The sequence below is a fragment of the Pseudophryne corroboree genome, chromosome 5, assembly GCF_028390025.1.
Source record: "Pseudophryne corroboree isolate aPseCor3 chromosome 5, aPseCor3.hap2, whole genome shotgun sequence".
In the NCBI taxonomy this organism is placed as follows: domain Eukaryota; kingdom Metazoa; phylum Chordata; class Amphibia; order Anura; family Myobatrachidae; genus Pseudophryne; species Pseudophryne corroboree.
In genome coordinates this window covers 294,481,939-294,506,615 of record NC_086448.1, presented here as the reverse complement: position 1 = coordinate 294,506,615, position 24,677 = coordinate 294,481,939, and the positions used below count along the sequence as shown (strand labels likewise).

The 24,677-nt window shown below is 46.6% G+C and overlaps 1 protein-coding gene across 2 annotated transcripts in view; it reads right to left on the bottom strand.

The window, feature by feature from the left end:
- Positions 1-24,677, bottom strand: part of EXOSC7 (exosome component 7) — a 111,834-nt gene that overhangs the window by 66,542 nt on the left and 20,615 nt on the right. For both annotated transcript variants that reach the window (XM_063922415.1, XM_063922417.1), the window contains one exon: positions 13,585-13,679. In XM_063922415.1, coding sequence (XP_063778485.1) covers positions 13,585-13,679 — 95 coding nt within the window. The remainder of the gene's footprint in view (positions 1-13,584; positions 13,680-24,677) is intronic.

Here is a 24,677-nt window from a genome sequence, read left to right as displayed (position 1 = left end):
ATCCAGTCCTGAATGCCGAACCTGCGACCCTCTAGGAGGTGAGCACTGTGCAGCCACCACAGGAGAGATACCCTGGCCCTGGGAGACAGGGTGATCCGTTTCTGCATATGTAGATGGGACCCGGACCATCTGTCCAATAGGTCCCATTGGAAAGTCCTCGCATGGAACCTGCCGAAGGGGATGGCCTCGTATGAAGCCACCATCTTCCCCAGAACCTTTGTGCAATGATGCACCGAAACCTTTTTTGGCTTGAAAAGGTTCCTGACAGGGCTATGAGCTCCTGAGCCTTCTTCACCGGAAGAAAAACTCTTTTTTGGTCTGTGCCTAGAATCAGGCCCAAAAAGGTCAGACGCGTTGCAGGTACTAGCTGGGATTTCGGTAAATTGAGAATCCAGCCGTGCATCTGCAACGTCTTCACAGACAGAGACACGCTGTCCAGCAACTTCTCCCGAGATCTCGCCTTTATAAGGAGATCGTCCAAGTACGGGATAATTGTGACTCCCTGCTTGCGCAGGAGCACCATCATTTCCGCCATTACCTTGGTGAAAATTCTCGGGGCCGTGGAAAGACCAAACTGCAACGTCTGAAATTGGTAGTGACAATCCTGTACTGCAAATCTCAGAAACGCCTGGTGAGGGGGGGAAATCGGAACATGAAGGTAAGCATCCTTTATGTCCAGGGACACCATCCAATCCCCTCCCTCCAGGCTGGCGATGACCATTCTGAGCGATTCCATTTTGAACTTGAACCTCTTCAAGTACAGGTTCAGGGATTTTAGATTTAAAATGGGTCTGACCGAACCGTCCGGTTTCGGTACCACAAACAGGGATGAATAATAACCCTCTCCTTGCTGGAGATGAGGAACCTTGATCATCACCTGTTGAATGTACAATTTGTGAATTGCCGCTAACACTAGCTCCCTATCTGACGGGGAAGCCGGCAGAGCCGATTTGAAAAACCGGCGAGGGGGCATGTCTTCGAATTCCAGTCTGTATTCCTGGGAAACACTCTCTATTGCCCAGGGATCCACCTGTGATTGAACCCAGACGTGGCTGAAAAGACGAAGACATGCCCCCACTTGATCTGACCCCCCCCCCCCCCTCCCCCCCGGAAAGCCCCAGCGTCATGCTGTGGTCTTTGTGGAAGTAGGGGAGGACTTCTGCTCCTGGGAACTATCTGAGTGCAGCTTTTTTCCCTTGCCTTTACCTCTGGCAACGAAGGACGATCCTCGTACCTTCTTGTTTTTATTGGAACGAAAGGACTGCATTTTATAATGTGGTACCTTCTTAGAATGCTGCGGGGGAACATAAGGTAAAAAATTTGATTTACCGGCCGTAGCAGTAGAGACAAGGTCCGAGAGGCCTTCTCCAAACAACTCCTCCCCCTTGTAAGGCAATGACTCCATATGCCGCTTTGAGTCGGCGTCTCCCGTCCACTGTCGGGTCCACAAGAGCCGCCTAGCAGAAATAGACATAGCGTTTATTCTAGAGCTTAGTAAACAAATGTCTCTCTGAGCATCCCTCATATACAAGGCAGCATCTCGGATATGCTCCATGGTCATTAGAATGGTATCCCTATCTAAGGTGTCCATCTCCGTAGATAAGGAGTCTGCCCATGCCATGACAGCACTACAAACCCAGGCCGACGCCATGGCCGGCATAACTATAGTTCCTGAATGTGTGTAAATGTGCTTCATGGTAATTTCCTGCTTGCGATCAGCAGGATCCTTGAGGGAAGCAGTATCCGGAGAAGGCAGTGCCACCTTCTTGGATAAGCGTGTCAGCGCCTTTTCTACTTTAGGCGCAGATTCCCATCGTATCCGATCCTTCTGTGGAAAAGGATACGCCATAAGAATCCTTTTGGGAACATGGGAGTCTCCTATCCGGAGATTCCCAAGCCTTTTCGCATAATTCGCTTAGCTCAAATGAGGACGGAAACGTGACCCCAGGCTTTTTCCCTTTATACATGTGAACCCTCGTGTCAGGGACAGGGGGTTCCTCCGTGATAGGCAAAACCTCTTTTATGGCCATAATCATGTACCTAATACATTTTTCCACCTTCGGCTGCAATTTTGCATCCTCATAGTCGACACTAGAGTCAGTATCTGTGTCGGAATCTGTGTCAGCGACCTGGGATATGGCGCGCTTTTGAGACCCTGAAGGTCCTGGCACCACAGGGACAGGCACGGACTGGCTACCTGATTGATCCCTAGATTCAGCCTTGTCTAATCTTTTATGCAGGAGATTTACATTTGCATTCAAGACATTCAGCATATCCACCCAGTCCGGTGTCGGCGTTGCCGACGGCGACCTGACATTCAAGCACTCCCCCTCCACATTAAGCGAGCCTTCCTCATCAAACATGTCGACACACACGTACCGACACACTGCACACACCCAGGGAAACTTTTTCTGAAGACAGTATCCCCTGAAAGGCCCTTTGGAGAGACAGAGAGAGAGTATGCCAGCACACACCCCAGCGCAACAACCTGGAGACCAACACAGAATGCTTTTCCCCAGCAGCGCTGTATTATACTTTATCCGCCAATTATGTGCCCCCCCCCCCCTCTCTTTTTAAACTCCCTTCACCGTGTGTAAGCAGGGGAAAGTCCGGGGAGCTTCCTCTCAGCGTTCTGTGGAGAGAGAAATGGCGCTGGTGAGTGCTGAGGGAGAAGCCCCGCCCCCTCGGCGGCGGGCTTCTGTCCCGCTCAAAATCGTGTAAAATGGCGGGGGCTCAATTATATACATGTACAGTGCCCAGCTGTACATGTATATACCCATTTGCCATCTAAGAGGTGTTATTATTGCTGCCCAGGGCGCCCCCCCCCCTGCGCCCTGCACCCATACAGTGACCGGAGTGTGTGAGGTGATGTGGAGCAATGACGCACAGCTGCAGTGCTGTGCGTTACCTCTGTGAAGCTGAAGGCTTCTGCCGCCTGAGACGTCTTCTTGCTTCTGTTCTTCTGGCTCTGTGAGGAGAACGGCGGCGTGGCTCCGGGGGTGGACGCCCAGGACCAACCTGTGTTCACCCCCTCTGAAGCTAATGGTGTCCAGTAGCCGAGGAAGCAGATCCTATCAGTTAAGTAGGTCTGCCCCTCTCTCCTCAGTCCCTCGATGCAGGGAGCCTGTTGCCAGCAGTGCTCCCTGTGAAAAAGTAAAAATCCAAACAAAAATGCTTTCTGTAGCAAAGAACTCAAAAGAGCTCCGTGCAGTGCGCCCTTCATCCTCTGGGCACAGTGTAAAACTGAGGTCTGGAGGAGGGACATAGAGGGAGGAGCCAGTGCACACCCAGAATCCAAAGCTTTCTTAGAGTGCCCCATCTCCTGCGGAGCCCGTCTATTCCCCATGGTCCTTACGGAGTCCCCAGCATCCTCTAGGACGTTAGAGAAAAGGATTTACCAGTAGTTATTTTAAAATTCTATTTTCTCTAGCATCTATAAGGGATATTGGGGACACATTAGTACAATGGGGATGTCCCACAGCTTCCAGACCGGTCAGGAACGTGCGGAGACATCTGCAGCACCGCCTGCCCAACCAGCTGCCCAGGAAGAGCCCACCGATCTAGTAGAGTGGGCCTTTAGAGACTTAGGAACAGGCAAGGCTGCCGACACATAGGCCTGTTGGATAGTAAGTCGAATTCAACGAACAATGGACTGCTATGAAGCAAGGTAACCATTCTTCTGCGCATCACAGAGCACAAACAAGGAATCCGTCTTTCTGATCTGAGCTGTACGCTTGACATAGATCTTCAAGGCACACACGGCATCCAATGCCTCCGGAGGAGCAGAAGCGTCAGAACAGGACGGAATCACAATAGGTTGATTCAGATGAAGCCCGGAAACACTCTTCGGCAGGAACTGCTGTCTAGTCCGGAGCTCCGCTCTGTCTTCATAAAAGACCAAATACGGACTTTTATACGATAGGGCCCCCAATTCTGAGACATGTCTAGCAGAAGACAGGGCCAGCAACATCACAGTCTTCCACGTGAGGTACTTGTTTTCTACCGTCATCAGAGGTTCAAACCAGGAGGACTGTAGAAATCATAATACCACATCCAAATCCCAAGGAGCCATAGGCGGCACAAACGGAGGTTGGATGTGAAGCACTCCTTACAAGAGGGTCTTAACTTCAGGCAGTATAGCCAACTTCTTTTGGAATAAGATTGAAAAATCCGAAATTTGACCCTTAATGGATCCCACACGTAAGCCTTGATACACACTCCAGCCTGCAGGAAACGAAGGAATCTTCCCAAGTGAAAATCGACAGATGGATATGTGCGTTCCTCGCACCAGGAGATGCATCTCCGTCAGATATTATGATAGTGTTTTGACGTCACAGGTTTCCTGGCTGCACCGTAGTGGCAATTACCTTTTTGGAAAGTTCTTTGTGAGCTAGGATGTTCTGCTCAACTTCCATGCCGTCAAACGAAACCGCCGTAGGTCCGGGTAGATCAACGGGTCTTGTTGAAGAAGATCCCTTCTGAGTGGTAGAGGCGAAGGGTCTTCGACGGCCATGTCCAGAAGATCCGTGTACCACGGTCTCCGGGGCAAGCAGTACGGATGGTGTAATGGTTAGCATTACTACCTCACAGTACGGAGGTCATGTGTTCGATTCCCATGAGGCCCTAACTGTGCGGAGTTTGTATATTCTCACCGTTCTTGCGGGGGTTTCCTCCGCGTACTCCGGTTTCCTCCAGCAATCTAAAAATATACTGGTAGGTTAATTGGCTCCCAACAAACATTAACCCTAGTGTGTGTGTGTGTGTGTGTGTGTGTGTGTGTGTGTGTGTGTGTGTGTGTGTGTGTGTGTGTGTATACGTGCGATAGGTAATATAGATTGTAAGCTGCACTGGGGCAGGGACTGATCCACTGCGCACGCCTGAGGGTCTCTGGTTCACGAGCAATAGGAGTGAAATTTCTTGTTGAGGCGAGACGCCATCATGTTGATGATCTGTTGAAACACTTAGGGATGTAGGCCCACACTCCCCTGGGTGGAGATCGTGGCGACTCAGGAAGTCCGCTTCCCAATTGGCCACTCCTGGAATGAAGATTTCGGACAGCGCTAGTGCATTTCTTTCCGCCCAGAGGAGTATTTTTGATACTTCTTCACATGCAGGCTCTGCTTTTTGTCCCTCCTTGTCGATTCATGTACGCCACAGCCGTGACGTTGTCCGACTGTACCTGGATTAATTGATCCCAGAGCAGAAGGGAGGCCTGAATCAGGGCATTGTAGATACACCGAAGTTCCAGAATGTTGATCGGAAGGAAGAAGGGCCTCTTGGGCAGACCACCTGCCCTGGAACTGCACCACTTGGGTGACAGCCCCCCATCCTCTCAGACTCGCATCGTGAGGAGAATCCAATCCTGAATGCCGAAGCGTCGACCTTCCTGGAGATTGGAAGACTGCAGCCACCACAGGAGTGAAATCCTGACCCGGGGTGACAGTTGAATCATCGGGTGCATCTGAAGATGGGAACCGGACCACTTGTTCAGGACGTCCAGTTGAAAGGGTCTGGCATGGAACCGTCCATACTGGATGGCCTCGAACGAGGCTACCATCTTTCCCAACAATCTTATGCAAAGATAAATGGAAACTCGAGTCGGTCGGAGAACCATGCAAACCATTTCCTGGAGGATTCTCACAAACGGGAGCAGCACAGATGGCTCCAGGTGGGACTTCTGTAAATTGAGGCTCCATCAGTGGTGTGACAGAAAGTGTATTATGCGATCTATATGGAGCAATAGTAGCTCCCTGGAACTCGCGTTTATCAGGAAATTTTCCAGGTAAGGGACCATGTTGACCCCCTAGACCTGGAACATCATTTCCGCCATCACCTTCGTGAATACCCTTGGAGCTGTAGATATGGCAAAGGGTAACGCCTGGAACTGGTAGTGATCGTTCAGCAAGGGAACCTCAGATAGGCCTGATGAGGAGGCCAAATTGGGATATATAAGTAGGCGTCCTTGATATCCAGGGACACGAGGAATTCCTGTTGTTCCAGGCCTGCGATCACCGCTCGCAAAGATTCCATCTTGAATTTGAAAACCCTTAGGTAAGGATTGAAGGACTTCAGATTCAAAATTGGCCTCACAGACCCATCCGGTTTTGACACAACAAACAGACTGGAGTAATAGCCTTGTCCTTGCTGTTGCAGGGGTACTGGAACAATGACTTGGGACTGGACCAACACATATTTTCCAAAGCTGGTAAGCTTGATTTGAAAAATCGTTGGGGAGGGGGAGGAGCACCATCGAACTCCAGCTTGTAACCCTGAGAAATAAGGTCCCTTACCCAGGCGTCCTCACAGGAACTTTCCCAAATGTGCCTGAAGTGACATAACCGGGCTCCCACCTCGAGATCCTCCCGGGGTGGGCGGGCACCATAATGCTGATGTCTTTGTGGAAGCTGAATTGGTGCTTTGTTCTTGAGAGCCGGCAACGGCTGGTTTCTTAGGTTTTCCCCTGGTGCCTCTAGCTGGATTTGATGCATCTCTGGCCCTAGATCGAATTCTGGTGGACCAAAAGGACTGAGTAGACGGTCCTGGGTAGGTAATTCTAGCGGGCGGAGCCCCCGAGAGAAGAAAAGCGGATTTCCCAGCAGTAGCTTTGGAAATCCATGCGCCCAATTCGCCTCCGAAGAGCCATTCACCTGTAAAGGGAAGAGATTCCACATTACGTTTGGAGTCAGCGTCTGCAATCCACTGACGCAACCATATGGCTCTGCGTGCTGACACAGCCATAGCAGTGGTTCTAGTATTAATATTGCCAATCTCTTTTAGGAAGTCACAGAGGACTCTTGCCGTGTCCTGAATGTGTTTTAGTAAAGCCACCATATTAACTAGGGTCATGTCACCTGAGACCCTCCTGAATTTGAGTAGCCCAGGTGTGAATTGCATGCGTCATCCAGCAACCTGTAATGACCGGTCTTTGAGATATCCCTGCAGCAATGTAGATAGTTTGACACCTGATATTTTTTTATCTGGAATCTTCCAGGCTAGTTTAAATAAATCATCTAATTCCTCAGAATCAGGAAATGTGACAGTCAGTTTATCTTGAGGGAGGAAAAACAACTGCTGATTTGCAGTGTCCACTAGGGGGAGCTTTAGCACATCCCTTATAGCTAAAATGAGCGGTTCAATACCCTGTGTATGAGTGGAATCCCCACTATGGGATCCACATTGTCCCCATCATCCTGTATAACATCATCAGAATCTGATAAAAGTGCAGGTAAAGCACGTGTATGTGGACCTGCAGTAGAGAGGGGGGGGAAGGGGGGGGGAGGGGGGGGGGGGGGATTGCAGAATGGGGAACATCAGCCCTGGCAGCTAGATCTGCTACTGCTTTTTGCAGTTCGTGTGTTTTGTTGGCATTTGCAGTGAGCTGATATTACATATCAGACATCACAATTTTGATAGTCCCTAGCCAGGAGGGCTCGTGACTCTCCCCCCTCATTGTCCTCAGCATTTTGTGAGGACTGACTACACTGCTCACATGATATGGAGCCAGATGAAAGAGGGGAGAATCTGGCATTACATACACTGCACAACTTTTGTTTTACCATAATGAAAACACAACCCACATACAACACAGACTGGTTACAATGCAAGCCTGCCCTATTGCATGTGAGAGGAGACGCAGAGAAAGAGAGGACCCAGCACACCCAACGCTGCAGAGCCCCAGTGAGGCTGTCAGCATTTTTACATAACAGTAAGAACTGCTTATACAATGTCATTCCCTCAGAGGAATAATATCTGTGCACAATTAGCGGCTCTCCCCCTAATTAACACCCTGTACCAGTGATCCAGCGTGTGACAGTCCAGAGGAGCTGTGAGGCTGCTGCTTATGCAGAGGAAGGCGCCAAAATGCAGCTGAGCCCGCTCTGATGTAGCTCCGCCCCCCATAAATGGCGCCGGAGTTACACAGTTATATTTATACTGGCCCCGTCTCCTAACTACGCTGTAGCCTTACATGAATGTTTGATACAGCCATTGCAAGCCAGTCTCACGCAGGGGCTATAGCGGGTCCCCCCCCAGGAGGGACCAGCATGCCTCACCCGCACCAAGAACCGGTGGACCCCCTAGCAGGGTCCCCGGTGTGTACTCACCACCGACGATCACCTTCAGGCAGTGTTAGTTGTGTGCGGCTTGCTGTGGTTGCGACAGTCAAGGCGCAGTGCCCCGCTGAACAACCAACCCCTCAGAAGCTGCCTGCGGGAAGGGGCATAGAGGGGAGGAGCCAGTAAACCCAGTGGAAGAAATTTAAAGTGCACTGGCTCCTTTGGACCCCGTCCACACCCCATCGTAATAATGTGTACCCAATATCCCTTATGGATGCTAGAGAAATATGGGCTGCTTTATTTTTACACTGCACTTTATATTTCCGTTTGAACACACCCCACCCAAATCTTTTTGCACATGTTACATCTGCCCCACCTGCAGTGCAGCATGGTTTTGCCCAAATGCTAACTTTTTAAGTTTGCTAACACTGAACAACTCCCTAAGATCAAAAAAAGTACAGTGGAGATGTTTTTCAATAATTTGAAACTGGAAATGTTTAAGTCCAACAATGGCTACAAGGAGTCTGGATACACAGGATGGTATCGATATTCCGGCAGCTGTACTCCCAACCGTCAGAATGCAGACAGCATCATCCAGACATTCAATTCCCCAATGGATCCCGGTGAGCATTTTTACCGCAACACATCCCTCCCACAGTCTATCCGCAGCTGTCCCCTCCCGCAGCCTAACTCCAACGCCCTCCCCCCAACTAACGCCCCCCTTCCCTCCAGCAGCTTATCACTAACGTCCACTCCCGCAGCCTACCCCTACCCCTAGAGCGTAACTCTAACCCAGAACCTAATGTTCTGATCGTCTGGGTGCCACTGTTGGCATTCTGACCATCGAAATTTCAGCCGCCGGGATCCTGACTGCACCCCGTATACACACCTCAGTGTAATGTAATGCATATACCTTTTAATATTAAAAGGGGAATTCTTCTGTAAAAAAATTAAAATTTAAGGGTACCTAGTTTCAAATGAGGAAACTTTATTCAATAATGAATATACTAAGACATACAGCTTATTTTTCAAAGTATTTGTCAGCCTTTCCAGATGGAACTGCTAAAGCAAGATGTCAGGATATCAAAGACAATACTAATAAAGCGAGACATGAGTGCTACGGTAAACATTAAATATTGCTGCAAACATATTGAATTCATCCTGCAACCCACTTGCATCTGCTACATCAAGTGTATGATGTAGCCCTTTGATTTTTAAATGTTATCACACAGTTGTTACGAAGAAAATCAAGGCGGCAAATTCATCACAGACTTCCTAGTTTTAGGGTCAATGAGCTCTAGAATCAATTACTGTAAAGGTGTGCACACACGGTAAGATTTTCTGTTTCGATTTTGACTATATAGTCGAAATCGCAAGAATAGTGTAGATCGCAAAGGTCAAAGTCAGCTTGCGATCCCGATGCGATACAGATGCGCGGTTCCGCGGGGTCGGTATCGCAAGCCTAGATAGACTGTGCAGGCAAGTCAATTTTGACTCTCTAGTATAAAAGTACAGTCAAAATTGACACTTAGCCAAAATCGTACATAGTCAGTATCACAAGCACGGTCATTATATGCTTGCGATACCGACCTAGTCCCTATCGCACAGTGAGAATTGAGGTTAGCTCGAATCTCACCATGTGTACACACCTTAACTTATTAATGACTGGTACAGTATTCTAGACTTTCATAACTATACTAAAACATCCTAATAGCTACAATACAGGGAGTTTTACATTTTTAAAAGTGGATATGGATCCTTTTTGTAAGCATAGTAGACTAAAGACTACATTATTGTATTAAAAACACCAAAAAAAACCAAAAAAAACTAAAATTAAATTACTTACAAATCCGTTTAATCTGTTTAGTTTGGCTTTATTATTTGCACAGTTGCGGTCTTTTAACAAATATACCATTATGTTTATTCAGGCCCCTAAAGTGTCTAGGCATATGGAATATGGGTACTGTATACAGGCCATAATAAAATGTGTATACTAATGTGCAGGTAGGTGGACACCAAGAGATGTTTGTGTATTTATAAGATAGGTATATACAAAGGGAATGTTTGTATGCACGACAAAAGAGCTAAGAGTCTTTGATCATGATAATAATGTTGTGGACAGAGTTGCAACATGAATATTGGGAATATCAACGCAGGTGGGACTTTACCACATGCCATTATCACAAGCCAACTCCAATATAGCCATCAGCAGTCTTTTGTGGTCAGAAACATACCAATGAGAAGAGGGCCAACATGATTTAGGCACAGTAACTGGTGACCTCATAAGCTCACACCCAAAAATAGTCATTAGATTCCACAACTCCATGCACTTGATCACATGTGGGAGCATGGCAGATGTCAATTGCAAAATACCAGTCTAGCCAGTTAAAAAAAGTAGTGTGTATGGATGGTCTATACTGCGGGAATGAAAACACATTGCCAGGCACAATGGACTTCAGTTTCTATGGTTTCACAATGAAGGGAGGATCAGGAAATGGCAAACACAGAATACGTTTATACATTGCCTGCCAGTCCAAAAGAAACAGTTGATGAAACCCGCAATTAGGAACATTTATCCCAATAAAGTTGGGGTTTTTTTGCTTTTTTTTAAATTTCCAATAGAGAAATGTTAATCTCCAATACCAACAATAGTGAGCATTGTTGCAAAGCTGATCTAGGTTTTGTAAAACCCAGAGACGACCACTTGCATGAGACCCCCCCAAAGTTATAACAAGATTATAAATGGCTCCTACCAGATCAATATGTCTGGCTAACCGGGATCCACAAGAGATCTTCCTGCACGTAACCGTTATTGCCGTTGTAGGCATTCACTGTGATGAGCCTGGTCATATATTGTGCACATTTGCTAATGTAAAGTATCATAATTAGCGGATGTAAATAATAGTACACAATCACTTAAGTTAAATTAGATGAGGGAAAGCTATATTTATCAGCCAGCTGGCTAAACAGCACAGTACACAGACATGCAAGCCCCAGGGAAAGCTAAAGCTTGTGGCAAAGACGGTGACTGCTTTCAGGCTTACTGCATTACAAACTATTCCAGAATCTCACCATCAACAAATTGTAATAAAGGTTAGCAATTTATCATCTTTGCAATAATCTTATAGTTTTACATGGGAGACAGACTAAATATTTTGTTTTAACCTTCTTTCTTTAAAGAAGAATCCACCACCAACACTTAACACCTCAAGTTGGAAGGATTTATAGATATATATTAAAAAACAACACAACGTACATACAGTATAACAGTATTTAGGTAAAGAAAAAAGTATGTCTATTTATGGTTATGGTATGGTTGTTTGGGGGGCAAAACAAAAATATTGTTTTAAATGTTTTATAGAAATAGTCACGGTCTCTTATTACGGTATTAAAACCTGAATGGGTCAGGACAGAAGGCAAGGCAAACACCATGCTGTTCTATTTTCTGCATTGCTGAGGGGACGTGTGACTTGTCTTCTAACACAATGGTAAGATTTTACAGAGAGGGAATACTTCCCTGCATATTTTACGCTTTGAAACTTGGCACGTATTTTAATCATCAGGCCAGTACACAGTAGATATGGGTGAATCCGATGCATCGGAATGACAAATCGTTCAAATTGTCAAGTGTATACGCACTATGCGCACTCCCGCTGTGTCGTCCGTCGCATCCTCAGATCTTCCATACATGCAGTTCAATCGGAGGATATTGTCAATGACAGCATACTCCTGGATGTGGCCACTGACGATATCTTTTGTAAGATTGCACAGTGTGTATGCACTATAGCGTTTGTCCAGGAGTTCAAGAAAAATCATTGCATTGTTTGCAACTTGTTTAGTGTGTATCCATCAATAAAAATAAAAAAATAAAAAATAAATAAATAAAAAGCAAAATAAAACCCCAAAAACTCCAGTAAAACCAAGAATCAGCTGAAAGCATATCACCACGGGGCTACTAAAAAAAAAAAAAAAAAAGTCAGTCAAAGTGGTGACAGAGAAAGTCGGTGTTCAACTGGAACCAGAGCATGATGGTGTGATAAGTTCATCTCCCTGCATTGAGTATTATGTGGCACGTAAAGCATAACTCAGACTTCTCTTTTCTGATATGTAAATGGATTATCCTATATTGATTAGAGGGGCACAGGGCTAGTTTTATCATCACTTCAGCATGCTGCATAGATGTAGCTATTCATTACCACAGTTATTTTTAAGCAAAAAACATAAATGCTATGAAATATTCTGCTCTGCTCCTGTGAGATACCTATACCTGCTTAGTTCCTGGTGGCTCAAAGATACAGTAGCAGCTAACATTTTAATCCATCATCATCTGTTTGCTGAGGGGATTTGAATTGTGCCTCAATGCCCAGGACCAGATAACCAGCAGTCACAAGCCAAAACAAGCTTTCAGGAGTCTCCAGCCAGATTAAACAGAATATGGCTGCTGCAGCAGCTACACAGTAAGACAAGAGGTTTCGGGTTCAGGTGAAGCAGCACCCTCCTACAACTGAATTACTAACTCAGTGTGCAGCAGAGTCCTGCAGATTGTGAAGAAACGTCAACAGGAGTGGTCAGAGACATCGAGTTACTGTTGTCATTGGAACCTTATAAACGGGTAACTCCACAAGTGAAAGGCAGGTACAGCCCACGTCAATGACCCTTGCTTTTGAAATAAGAATGTATTTATTTTTACCTATTCAGAGAAGACAACTGACAAGAGACCACTGGCAGCTGAGAAAGGAATATGGCTAAACATTGCGAGCTGCCTTAACATTATATAAGAATAAATAAATTAATCTTTAATTAATGCAAATAACCAGATGCTTGTGTCTGTACTGAAAGTTACAGCTATAGAATTTTAATAAACACTATTTATGAATACTATTCAGTCACAACTGCTTTTAAGTTTGCTCAAAATAAACCTGCGTAGTTTATAATGTCTTGCAGTTGCGCCTGAAATTATATAACTGTATTGGATTTTGGAACAATTGGAAAATTTGCTGCGTACGCTATGTAGACAAAAGTGATTGGACACCCCCGCGCAAATTGTGTGCTCCTGCAGCAGACACGTGTTCATGAAGGTATAAAACCAGTAGATGGGCACTGATTAGATCATTTGCTAACTAAATGCATTGCCAGGAGGAGCTAACAGTTTGAAAAGGGGATCATCTTAGGCTGCGCGATGTCATGTTTCCAGGGCAACAGTGGACTGGTACCCCATTGAGAACCTATGGGACAAATTTGAGCGATGATTGAGTTCTAGACCAACTCAACCTACTTCAGTGTCGCAGTTGGTCAATGTACTTCAGGCTGAATGGCAGAACATACCGTCTGCTGTTGTCCAGGAACTTGTGGACAGTTTGCCAAGAAGGGTGTCTGCAATAATCACTGCATGCGGTGGACCTACAAAGTATTAATGTCTATAAAATCTCGTTGATCTATTTGCTGTCAGTCCAATCATTTCTGTCCACATAATGAATTTTTGGAGTGAAGTTTTCATAAAAGATCTGAATTCTAAGCTTAATTTACTAACCAGTCCACAAAGAATTCCAGATATCCTTCCCTCGGACGCTGCATCTTTGGTGTTCCCATCTCTGCTTTGACTCCTACCAAGACATCTGTGTGACCCTAAAACATGACAAATACATGGATGAGGATGAAACACGCAAGCATTTCCTGGCTGTGGTCATATGTACAACCTCATGCAACAACTTTTTGCCAAATGATTATTACAGTGTACAGTTAATTACTTTATAGAATAATATAAATAATGATAATTATAAAAAAAAAAAAAAAAAAAGTTATGCTACAAGACAAAAAAATCTAATTATCTTTAGATTTAAATGATGAAACAATTCAGAAATTCGCAAAACACTAATTAGCCATTTTATGTACAAGTCGGGATATCCAAAAAGATTAACACAAGAAAAGGCATTCTGTTCAGACATATAGAAACTAACACACTGGCCGATTACACTGAAAGATATGAACAAGATATCATTCATATCTTTCAGTGTGTAGGCACCAACGTTGAACGATGCGCGGCCCCGCGCTCATTCATCATTTGTGCCGGCTCGTTTACACATGCAAGCCAATATGGACAATCTCGTCCATATTAGCATGCAGGGCTAAGGGGCCGAGTGACTTCACTTCCCCCGTCGCTGGGACGTCCATCGGCCGTCTGGCACCTCAATCTGGCAATTGCCCAGTGTGTAGGTGATATTAGAAAACTAAAATCTGATGGCAAAAAAACAGATTGTTCCCTCTACTCTAACGAAGCAGGTATGGTATCCTGCACCCGTGCAATGGGAGCTGCCAGCACAAATAAACCAGCAAGCGTCACCTCACACTAACAAGAAATATCTGTAAATACACAGAGGAAAATTCATAGAGGCATTTTAATTAATATGAACCATAGGGGTGGAATTACATCGTGGTTCTCCTCCTTTTGGGCTAGAGTTCAACTTCAAAAAGAATAATTGCAGAAGTGTGAAAAAGTAATTAACTATTTTATTATGTATGTTCCATAGAGTTTCCTGCTAGCCTGTTTTACCAGGGCGCTGCACCACGTCTTGCTAGTTTTTAAAGTGATGATATGCTCCCTGCCCCGTTTGGGGGGCAGACCTGCGTCCTGCTGCATCAGCATTTTCCCGGAGCAAGCCAACACACACCCTCAAAGCAGGGAGCAGGCAGATAAAAGTGTTGAGTGGCAGTCTTCAACCCTGCCCCCAAGAGGCGGTCTGCACACCAGTGACCATTCAATTAAGAAGTCACCATGGCAGGGAAAGGAAGTTCCGCTGCAGAGTAGGCGTGGTGGATAGTCAAGCAGAGCCACCTGGCCCAAGTCTGTTAAGAAGCCTGCCAGCCCCGCTTGTGAAAATCATATATGACAAACAGAGATTAAGACCTGCGGAAATCTCTGATCCTGTCCACATAAATCTGGAGAGTCCCCACCAAATACAGAGTCTGGAACACAGAAAGACCGTACCACAATCTCCTGGTTGATGTGGACGGACACACGGGTAGATAAACTAAGCCAGACTACAGAACAAACGGCCTGAATATGAGACCGGAAGTGGGAATGACAAGATAAAGGCACACAATTCGGACATGTGCTGGGCCGATACGATGGCAAGCAAGAAGACAGTCTTCCACTTAAGCCAATGAATGTCCACTGGATCCAAAGGCTCAAAAGAAGCTGACTGAAGAGCCCAAACAACCAAGGAGAGATTCTATGGAGCCACTGGAGGAACAAACACTTACTGCGCATGGAGAACACCCTGAAAAAAACGTTCATACCTCCGGTAAGATTGCAATCTGCTGCTAGAAAAGTACAACAGGGAGGAGACCTGTACCCTAAAGAAGAGGGCAGGAGGCCCAAATCCAGACCTGCCTGCAGAAAAGAGGATTAGTGAGTAGGTTAGGACCGAAGATTGAAACCTCTGGCCGAACACCACACAAAGTAAATCCGCCAAACACGGTGATAAACCTTTGCCAAAAGAGGCTTCCGGGCATTAAGCATGGTTTGGATGACTCTCCTGGAAAACCCCTTTGCTCTCAGGATGGATGTCTCAAGAGCGACCCCATCAAAGTGAGGCAGACAAGATCTGGATGGAAGCACGGAGCCCGAGACAAAAGATCTGACCGTAGAGGCAGCCGCAGAGGAGTGTCGATGGAGAAAACCAGACGATCCGCATACCACACCTGCCGTGGTCAATTCAGAGCCACCAAGATCATTGTCCACCTTCCAAATCAACCTTCTGGTGCACTCGCTAGATCATCAATATTGGAGGAAAGACATAGATGAATGGGAACATCCATGGCACCACCAGAGCGTCCACCAGGAGAGCTACGGGATCTCTAGTGCAAGAACAATACTTCAGCAGCTGTAGGTTGTGACAGGACGCCATCATATCTAGTCTGGTAGGCCCCAACAACTGACCAGAACCTTCAGATAAAGAGGACGGGAGTGAAGCTGGGCATAATCCAGCATGTCGAATGTGGAGACCAAGGAACCCAGGATCTGCATGCAGTTGTAATTCGACACCTGACAATGGTGGTCATTCCGAGTTGATAGTTAGCTGCATTCGTTTGGTGTGTAGCGATGAGGCAAAAAAAAAAAAAGGCACTTCTGCACATGCGGCGCAATGCGCACGCGCTACGTACTTTTACAACGGCGATGTAGTTTCACACAAGGTCTAGCGAAGCTTTTCAGTCGCACTGCAGACCGTAGAGTGATTGACATGAAGTGGGCGTTTCTGGGTGTCAACTGACCGTTTTCAGGGAGTGTTCGTAAAAACGCAGGCGTGGCTGGGCGAACGCAGGGCGTGTTTGTGACGTCAAAACAGGAACTGAATAGTATGAAGTCATCGCAAGCGCTGAATAGGTATTGAGCTACTCTAGAACTGCACAAAAATTCTTTGCCGCTGCCGCTGTGCGATCCTTTCGTTCGCACTTCTGCTAAGCTAAAATACGCTCCCAGTGGGAGGCGGCATAGCGTTTGCACGGCTGCAAAAAACTGCTAGCGAGCGAACAACTCGAAATGACCACCAATGACCGAGGAATGTCCGAAGCTTTGGATCACAGGGCCAGAATCTTGTCTGCTGTATGGAAGATACGCTGTACCTGGAACCCAGTAGAGCTTCCAAATGCGTCATCCACCCAAGTGATTCTAGAAGATCCACTGCCAGATAAAAGTGGGCCCCCCTGTGCAAATGGAGACTAGGCCAGAATAAGATCGTCCAGATAAGGCAAGATTCTGATGCCCCTTCGACAAAGGTGCGCTCTCATGTCGTGGGCAGTCCAAATGGTAATACCTGAAACTGGCAGTGATCTGACCACACTGCAATCCTGAGGAAGCGCTGGTGGCTGACTCGGATATGTAAATACGCATCCTGGATGTCCAAAGATGCCATAGAATCCCACTGTTCCACCGTCAGAATGATGGAGACACCATGCAGAGTCTGGAAATCCACAGATACCTGGTCAGAGCTTTCAGATTGAGGATAGGCCGAAATAAGTCATCTGGCTTCTGGACAAGGAAGAGGTTGGCGCAGAAACACGTACTTCGGGAGGAACCGGTATGATGACCTTGGAGACCAGAAGTGGACTCCCTTCCCTGAGAGCTCTTGCTTTTACTGCATCTTTTGGAAATCCAGTGGTAAAGAATCACGTTGGAGGACGCTTCTGAAAGATCAGTGAGTATCCCTGAGAGACTACGCTTCTGATCCAAGCGTCTGTCGTTGTTCCCAACCAACCTTTGGCGAAAAACAAAAGTCGGCCAGCCATACGGGGGTCCCCCCGTTGGAGGCCTGCCCAATCATGTGGCAGGCCTGTCAGTCATCTAGTAGATCAATGCAACCTACCTCAGGACCCAGAATCCTTGGAAGAGAATGGTCTTGCACCAGTATTTAGCCACTTGTTTTGGGCTGCATTCCCAAACAACCCAACTCTGAAGAGACTGAATCTAGAAAAAAAAAAAAGAATAGATGTTCTGAAAGGGCTGCACCAGGAAGTAAAGTCATCTTGGGCACTGCCAATGTAGAGACAATTCTACAACTTCGGACACAAAGAGGACCTCTCCTGCAAAGGGAGAGACTCTATAGTCTTCTTAGAACCCATGTCAGCCCACAAGACACCCAAGGGTTTTCTGGTCGCCACAGAAGATGCAGACAGCTAAACGGTCAAGTCACCCGGGTCAATAACCCTCTCTCCGTTTAGGTAGGTGTCCGCCTTATAGACAATAACTACCCAGCAGCTACTAGCCCTAGAAGTCCAACAGACACGAGGATTGGGCATGCAATCTCAACCGCATTTGCACAGATAGTTTCCTCAAGACAATCTGATGGATCTCGAAGGTAAGCCATATGCAGAATAGGGAGGATAAAAAAAAACCTAACAAGACGGGTAATGTGAGCAGCAACCAAGATAGACTCCCACTTGGTTCGATCCACAGTAAATTGGTTTAACCGGGGCTCTGATCTGGGGAGTCTGCTCTTAATGCTTGCTAAAAGTGCAGATTTAACTGCCCTTAGCAGTGCTTTTACATTCACTCTGATAAGGATTCCTCTACACAGAGGAAGTCTCAACATCTGAGGGAACTGAAACATTAGCTTCTTCTTCCAAAGCTGCGATAGGGGAGAGGGAGCCTGGGCTGCTGGGTAATTAAAATTATCTGTTTGGTGCCCAGGCTATACCTATCATTCTACCTGTGCCCCCTATGGAGGAAGAAAATAAGATTTTGTGCAGTTAGCTGGGAAACTAGCTTCCTCCCAAATCAGTCATTGCTTGTACAGTGCTAAACACTTAATGGGGGTCATTCAGACCCGATCACATGCTAGCTTATTTTGCAGCAGTGCGATCGGGTCTGAACTGCGCATGTGTATGATCTGCAAGGCGCAGGCACGTCGGCGACAGGGATCGCCGGACAGCGATGGATTTTACGAAGAAAGGGATCGCACCGGCGATAGCAAGAAGACTGACAGGAAGAGGCCGTTTGTGGGTGGCAACTGACCGTTTTTAAGTAGTGTCCAGGAGAACGCAGGCGTGTCCAGCCGTTTGGAGGGAGAATTCCCGACATCTCCTGGCCGGATCATCGCAGTAGCTGAGTAAGTCCTGAGCTGTGCAGAGACTGCACAAACTTTTGTTTGTGCAGCTCTCCGCACAAGCGTTCGCACCCCTGCACATCAACTATCTCCTCCCCCTGTAGGCGGCAACTACCCGATTGCAGGACTGCAAAAAACTGCCTGCGTGCGATCAGGCCTGAATCACCCCCATTATACAGTATTGTGCAAAAGTTTTAGGCCGGTGTGAAAAAAATGCTGCAAAGTAAGAATGTTTTCAAGAATAAAAGTGTTAATAGTTTATTTTTATCAATTAACAAAATGTAAAGTGAATGAACAGAAATCTAAATGAAATCAATATTTCGTGTGACCACCCTTTGCCTTCAAAGCAGATTAAATTCTTCTAGGCACACAGTTTTTGAAGGAACTCGACAGGGAGGTTATTCCAAACATCTTGGAAAACTAGATTCCTCTTCTGTTCTATCACTTTGCATTTTGCTAATTGATAAAAATAAGAATTTACTCACCGGTAATTCTATTTCTCGTAGTCCGTAGTGGATGCTGGGAACTCCGTAAGGACCATGGGGAATAGACGGGCTCCGCAGGAGACTGGGCACTCTAAAGAAAAGATTAGGTACTATCTGGTGTGCACTGGCTCCTCCCTCTATGCCCCTCCTCCAGACCTCAGTTAGGGAAACTGTGCCCGGAAGAGCTGACATTACAAGGAAAGGAAATTTGGAATCCAGGGTAAGACTCAGACCAGCCACACCAATCACACTGTACAACTTGTGATAACTATACCCAGTTAACAGTATGAACAACAACTGAGCCTCACTCAACGGATGGCTCATAACAATAACCCTTAGTTAAAATTGTGTAATTTTTATTGGAAATTTAAAAGTTACACCCAGACATTAAAGAGGCATATGAATTGTAAGGCAAACATGAGGAATAATACAGGAGGGCATAAACAGTGTATAAATGACAAAATAAAGATTAGCCACCAAGCCATCGGACATGAGAAATGGAACAATAGCAGGATATAGTAAAAACAATGACATACAGAATACCCCACATCAAACACTGATAACGTAATCGCCACCCGAAGGCGCCATTCGGGTGTACACATGAGAGAACCAGATTTATAATGGGGCATAGGTGACATACCATAAATGAAAATATAAATAACTCACATCCATCAGAATATCAAAACAAAAAGCCTCACATTCCCCCCCCCCCACCCCATATACCCTAACCTACAAACAAAACAAATACACAAAATAAAATAAAGACACCCAAAGCAAACCTCCCAAGAACCCCCCACCCTGTATAACCAAACCCCAACCTAGGCATACCTGGATCCCCATAAGAACCCCATCCCTAACTACACTACACCTAAATGCCTAACATCCCTCCACCCCCCAACCCCATAACACAGGATAAGTATATCGTATAATTGACAGGGGCAGCTAAAATAAATGGCCATAAACTAAGTGGAGCAGGTTATACCCACAGAATAGTAAAGTAGTATGCAAATACTGAGTTAGCTGAGCTTAAAGACAGAATATAACTTTAAATGGCTGTGGAACTAAAACAAGCGACCAGAGACTAATTATGTCAAGCTTCTCCGACAAAATGGTTAAAAGTGCACAAGTTCTTAGATACAAGGAGCTGGAAAACAGACATAATACTGATGTAACACTATATAAAGGGCTATACACCAATTAGAACAGGATTCTCTCGGAAAGTAAGTGTTGCACGCAAATATTTAGCTATAATGAGCACGAGGATGGCAGAACAACAAAACTGTAGCTACAGGATAAGCACACGATTTACTGTAAATGAAAGGGGCAATTAAATAAAAGACCATAAACTAAATAGAGCAGGTAATACCCATAGAATAGTAAAGTATTATGCAAATACCAAGATAACGGAGTGTAAAGAACAGACATAATATAAATAGAAGTGGCTGCAGCATTAAAATAAATGACCACAACCTATATATGGGAAGTTGCTCCTGCAAAATAGTGAAAAATGCACACACAGTAGGTTTAGATGCACTGAGCCGGAAAACAGACAAATAATTATATAAGTGACAATAACACTAAATAAATGGCCTTAATCATTATAGCAGAATTCTCCTGGAAAATAATTAGTTGTATGCAAATAATTATTTAGAATGAGACAAGAATAGCAGTATAACACAACTGGAGCTTTGAAAGGATGTACAAACAATATGAAATTACGCAGTAGCTAACGAGAATCAGTATACAGAACAGAGCACAGTAAGGGTCTCAGCAGCCAGTGAAATGGTTCCCAGTCCCAAGGGGAGCAAAATCAGTCCGGAGGATGACTCCACCCTGGAGCAAAGTAATCCAGCCAAATGACAGTCCCTCGAGAGTGGGCAGAAGGATAAACTGTGCCATCAGCCGTCACACACAGCTGTGTCAAAATAAATGTATAGGGACAAGTGGCAGCTGAAGAAAACTGGATTAGGGACAAAAACCTCCATCCACGGGTTACACCGAACCACTGTTCCAAATAAATATTAGAGTGGAAAGCCATTCCCTCTCGCGGACTGCCAGTATACTGGAGGATGTTATGTCGCCATTCTCCCTCTTCATCGGATAAGCGACTCTGTGTGACTGCAGATTGAATCTTCACGCGGGACCATGGAATCACCACTAAAGAAACAGAGACCGCTGGAGGATCCACACGCGCCATCACCAGCCGTAGTTCACGGTGAATATGCGTAAGGTCATCCCTCAGCTCCTGCAGTCTATTAGTAATTCGTTGCTCGGAAGAACCCACAGCGGTAAGCACCTGCTGTAGTGTAATAGTAAGTGGTGCAGATAGAGTCTCACTAAGGGGCCCTGAGAGCTGCTGCACTGAATCAGGATACAAGCACATAGAAGCAAAGCCATCCTGCTCACCAGCTACAGAGTTGTGGTAGAATTCGCACATTATGACAAAGCTGGAGACAGGGCACAGAAATCCACAGGATACTGCCACCAAAACCTCTGCAGAGCACACTGGCCCCAGCAGCTGAGTGAGGGCAGAGCTGCAGCAGGAGCAACAGCCACACTGAGAGCAGAATCTGTCTCAGGATCCAGTCATAGACTTCACCAGCCAGTAAGTTAGGACTCTTGGCACCGAGGATCCCAAAATTCACACTGCAGGAGCAGAGGGGGGTACTGCACTCTTGCAGAAATTTTCAGCCACAGAACACCAGGGAAACAGGAGATAGATCAGGATATTAGCAGGAGCTCTGGCAGGAAGCTGCCTACACCATGCTGTGTCAAGCCACGCCCCCAATAACCCTTAGTTAAGCAATAACTATATACACGTATTGCAGAAAGTCCGCACTTGGGACGGGCGCCCAGCATCCACTACGGACTACGAGAAATAGAATTACCGGTGAGTAAATTCTTATTTTCTCTGACGTCCTAGTGGATGCTGGGAACTCCGTAAGGACCATGGGGATTATACCAAAGCTCCCAAACGGGCGGGAGAGTGCGGATGACTCTGCAGCACTGAATGAGCAAACACAAGGTCCTCCTCAGCCAGGGTATCAAACTTGTAGAACTTTGCAAATGTGTTTGAACCCGACCAAGTAGCTGCTCGGCAAAGCTGTAAAGCCGAGACCCCTCGGGCAGCCGCCCAAGAAGAGCCCACCTTCCTTGTGGAATGGGCTTTCACCGATTTTGGATGCGGCAATCCAGCCGCAGAATGAGCCTGCTGAATCGTGCTACAGATCCAGCGAGCAATAGTTTGCTTTGAAGCAGGAGCACCCAGCTTGTTGGGTGCATGCAAGATAAACAGCGAGTCAGTCTTCCTGACTCAAGCCGTTCTGGAAACATATATTTTCAAAGCCCTGACTACGTCCAGCAACTTGGAGTTCTCCAAATCCCGAGTAGCCGCAGGCACCACAATAGGTTGGTTCAAATGAAACGATGACACCACCTTTGGGAGAAATTGGGGGACGAGTCCTCAATTCTGCCCTGTCCATATGGAAGATCAGATATGGGCTTTTACATGACATACGCCTAGCCGATGCTAAGGCCAACAGCATGACCACTTTCCACGTGAGATACTTTAGTTCCACGGTCTTAAGTGGCTCAAACCAGTGGGATTTCAGGAAATCCAACACAACGTTAAGATCCCAGGGTGCCACTGGTGGCACAAAAGGGGGCTGAATATGCAGCACTCCCTTAACAAATGTCTGAACCTCAGGCAGTGAAGCCAGTTCTTTTTGAAAGAAAATGGATAGGGCCGAAATCTGGACCTTTATGGACCCCAATTTGGACCCAGTTGGAATTCCTCTGTAGGGGCCTTCCTGGCTTTGCCGTCACGTCTTTCCTAGCCTTTATCAGCGTAGGAATAACTTCATCCGGAATGCCTTTTTCCGCTAGGATCCGGCGTTCAACCGCCATGCCGTCAAACGTAGCCGCGGTAAGTCTTGGAACAGACAATGCCCTTGTTGCAGCAGGTCCTGTCTGAGAGGCAGAGGCCATGGGTCCTCTGTGCGCATTTCTTGCAGTTCCGGGTACCAAGTCCTTCTTGGCCAGTCCGGAACAATGAGTACTGTTCTTATTCCTCTCTTTCTTACTATTCTCAGTACTTTTGGTATGAGAGGAAGAGGAGGAAACACATATACCGACTGGTACACCCACAGTGTCACTAGGGCGTCCACAGCTATCGCCTGAGGGTCCCTTGACCTGGCGCAATATCTTTTTAGTTTTTTGTTGAGGCGGGACGCCATCATGTCCACCTGTGGCAGTTTCCATCGGTTTGCAATCAGTTGGAAGACTTCTTGATTAAGTCCCCATTCTCCCGGGTGGAGGTCGTGTCTGCTGAGGAAGTCTGCTTCCCAGTTGTCCACTCCCGGAATGAACACTGCTGACAGTGCTTGCACGTGATTCTCCGCCCATCGCAGAATCTTTGTGGCTTCCGCCATTGCCATCCTGCTTCTTGTGCCGCCCTGGCGGTTTACATGAGCGACTGCCGTGATGTTGTCTGACTGAATCAGCACTGGCCGGTTTTGAAGCAGGGGCTCTGCTTGACTCAGGGCGTTGTAAATGGCCCTTAAATCCAGTATATTTATGTGTAGAGAAGTCTCCGGACTTGACCACAGCCCTTGGAAGTTTCTTCCCTGAGTGACTGCCCCCCATCCTCGGAGGCTTGCATCCGTGGTCACCAGGACCCAGTCCTGAATGCCGAACCTGCGGCCCTCGAGAAGGTGCACTCTGCAGCCACCACAGAAGAGACACCCTGGCCCTCGGGGACAGGGTGATCAGCCGATGCATCTGAAGATGCGATCCGGACCACTTGTCCAACAGATCCCACTGAAAAATCCTCGCATGGAACCTGCCGAAGGGGATGGCTTCGTATGAAGCCACCATCTTTCCCAGGACTCGCGTGCAGTGATGCACCGATACCTGTTTTGGTTTCAGGAGGTCCCTGACCAGAGATGCTAATTCCTGGGCTTTCTCCACCGGAAGAAACACCTTCTTCTGTTTTGTGTCCAGAATCATGCCCAGGAAAAGCAGATGCGTCGTAGGAATCAGCTGTGACTTTTGAACATTCAGAATCCAGCCGTGCTGTAGTAACACTTCCTGAGAGAGTGCTACGCTGATCAACAACTGCTCCCTGGACCTCGCCTTTATGAGGAGATCGTCCAAGTACGGGATAATTATAACTCCCTTCTGCCGAAGGAGTATCATCATTTCGGCCACTACCTTGGTAAATATTCTCGGTGCCGTGGACAGGCCAAACGGCAACGTCTGGAATTGGTAATGACAGTCCTGTACCACAAATCTGAGGTACTCCTGGTGAGGTGGGTAAATGGGGACATGCAAGTAAGCATCTTTGATGTCCAGCGATACCATAAAATCCCCCTCTTCCAGGCTTGCAATAACCGCTCTGAGCGATTCCATTTTGAACTTGAATTTCTTTATATAAGTGTTCAAGGACTTTAAATTCAGAATGGGTCTCACCGAACCGTCCGGTTTCGGTACCACAAACATTGTGGAATAGTAACCCCTTCCCCGTTGAAGGAGGGGGA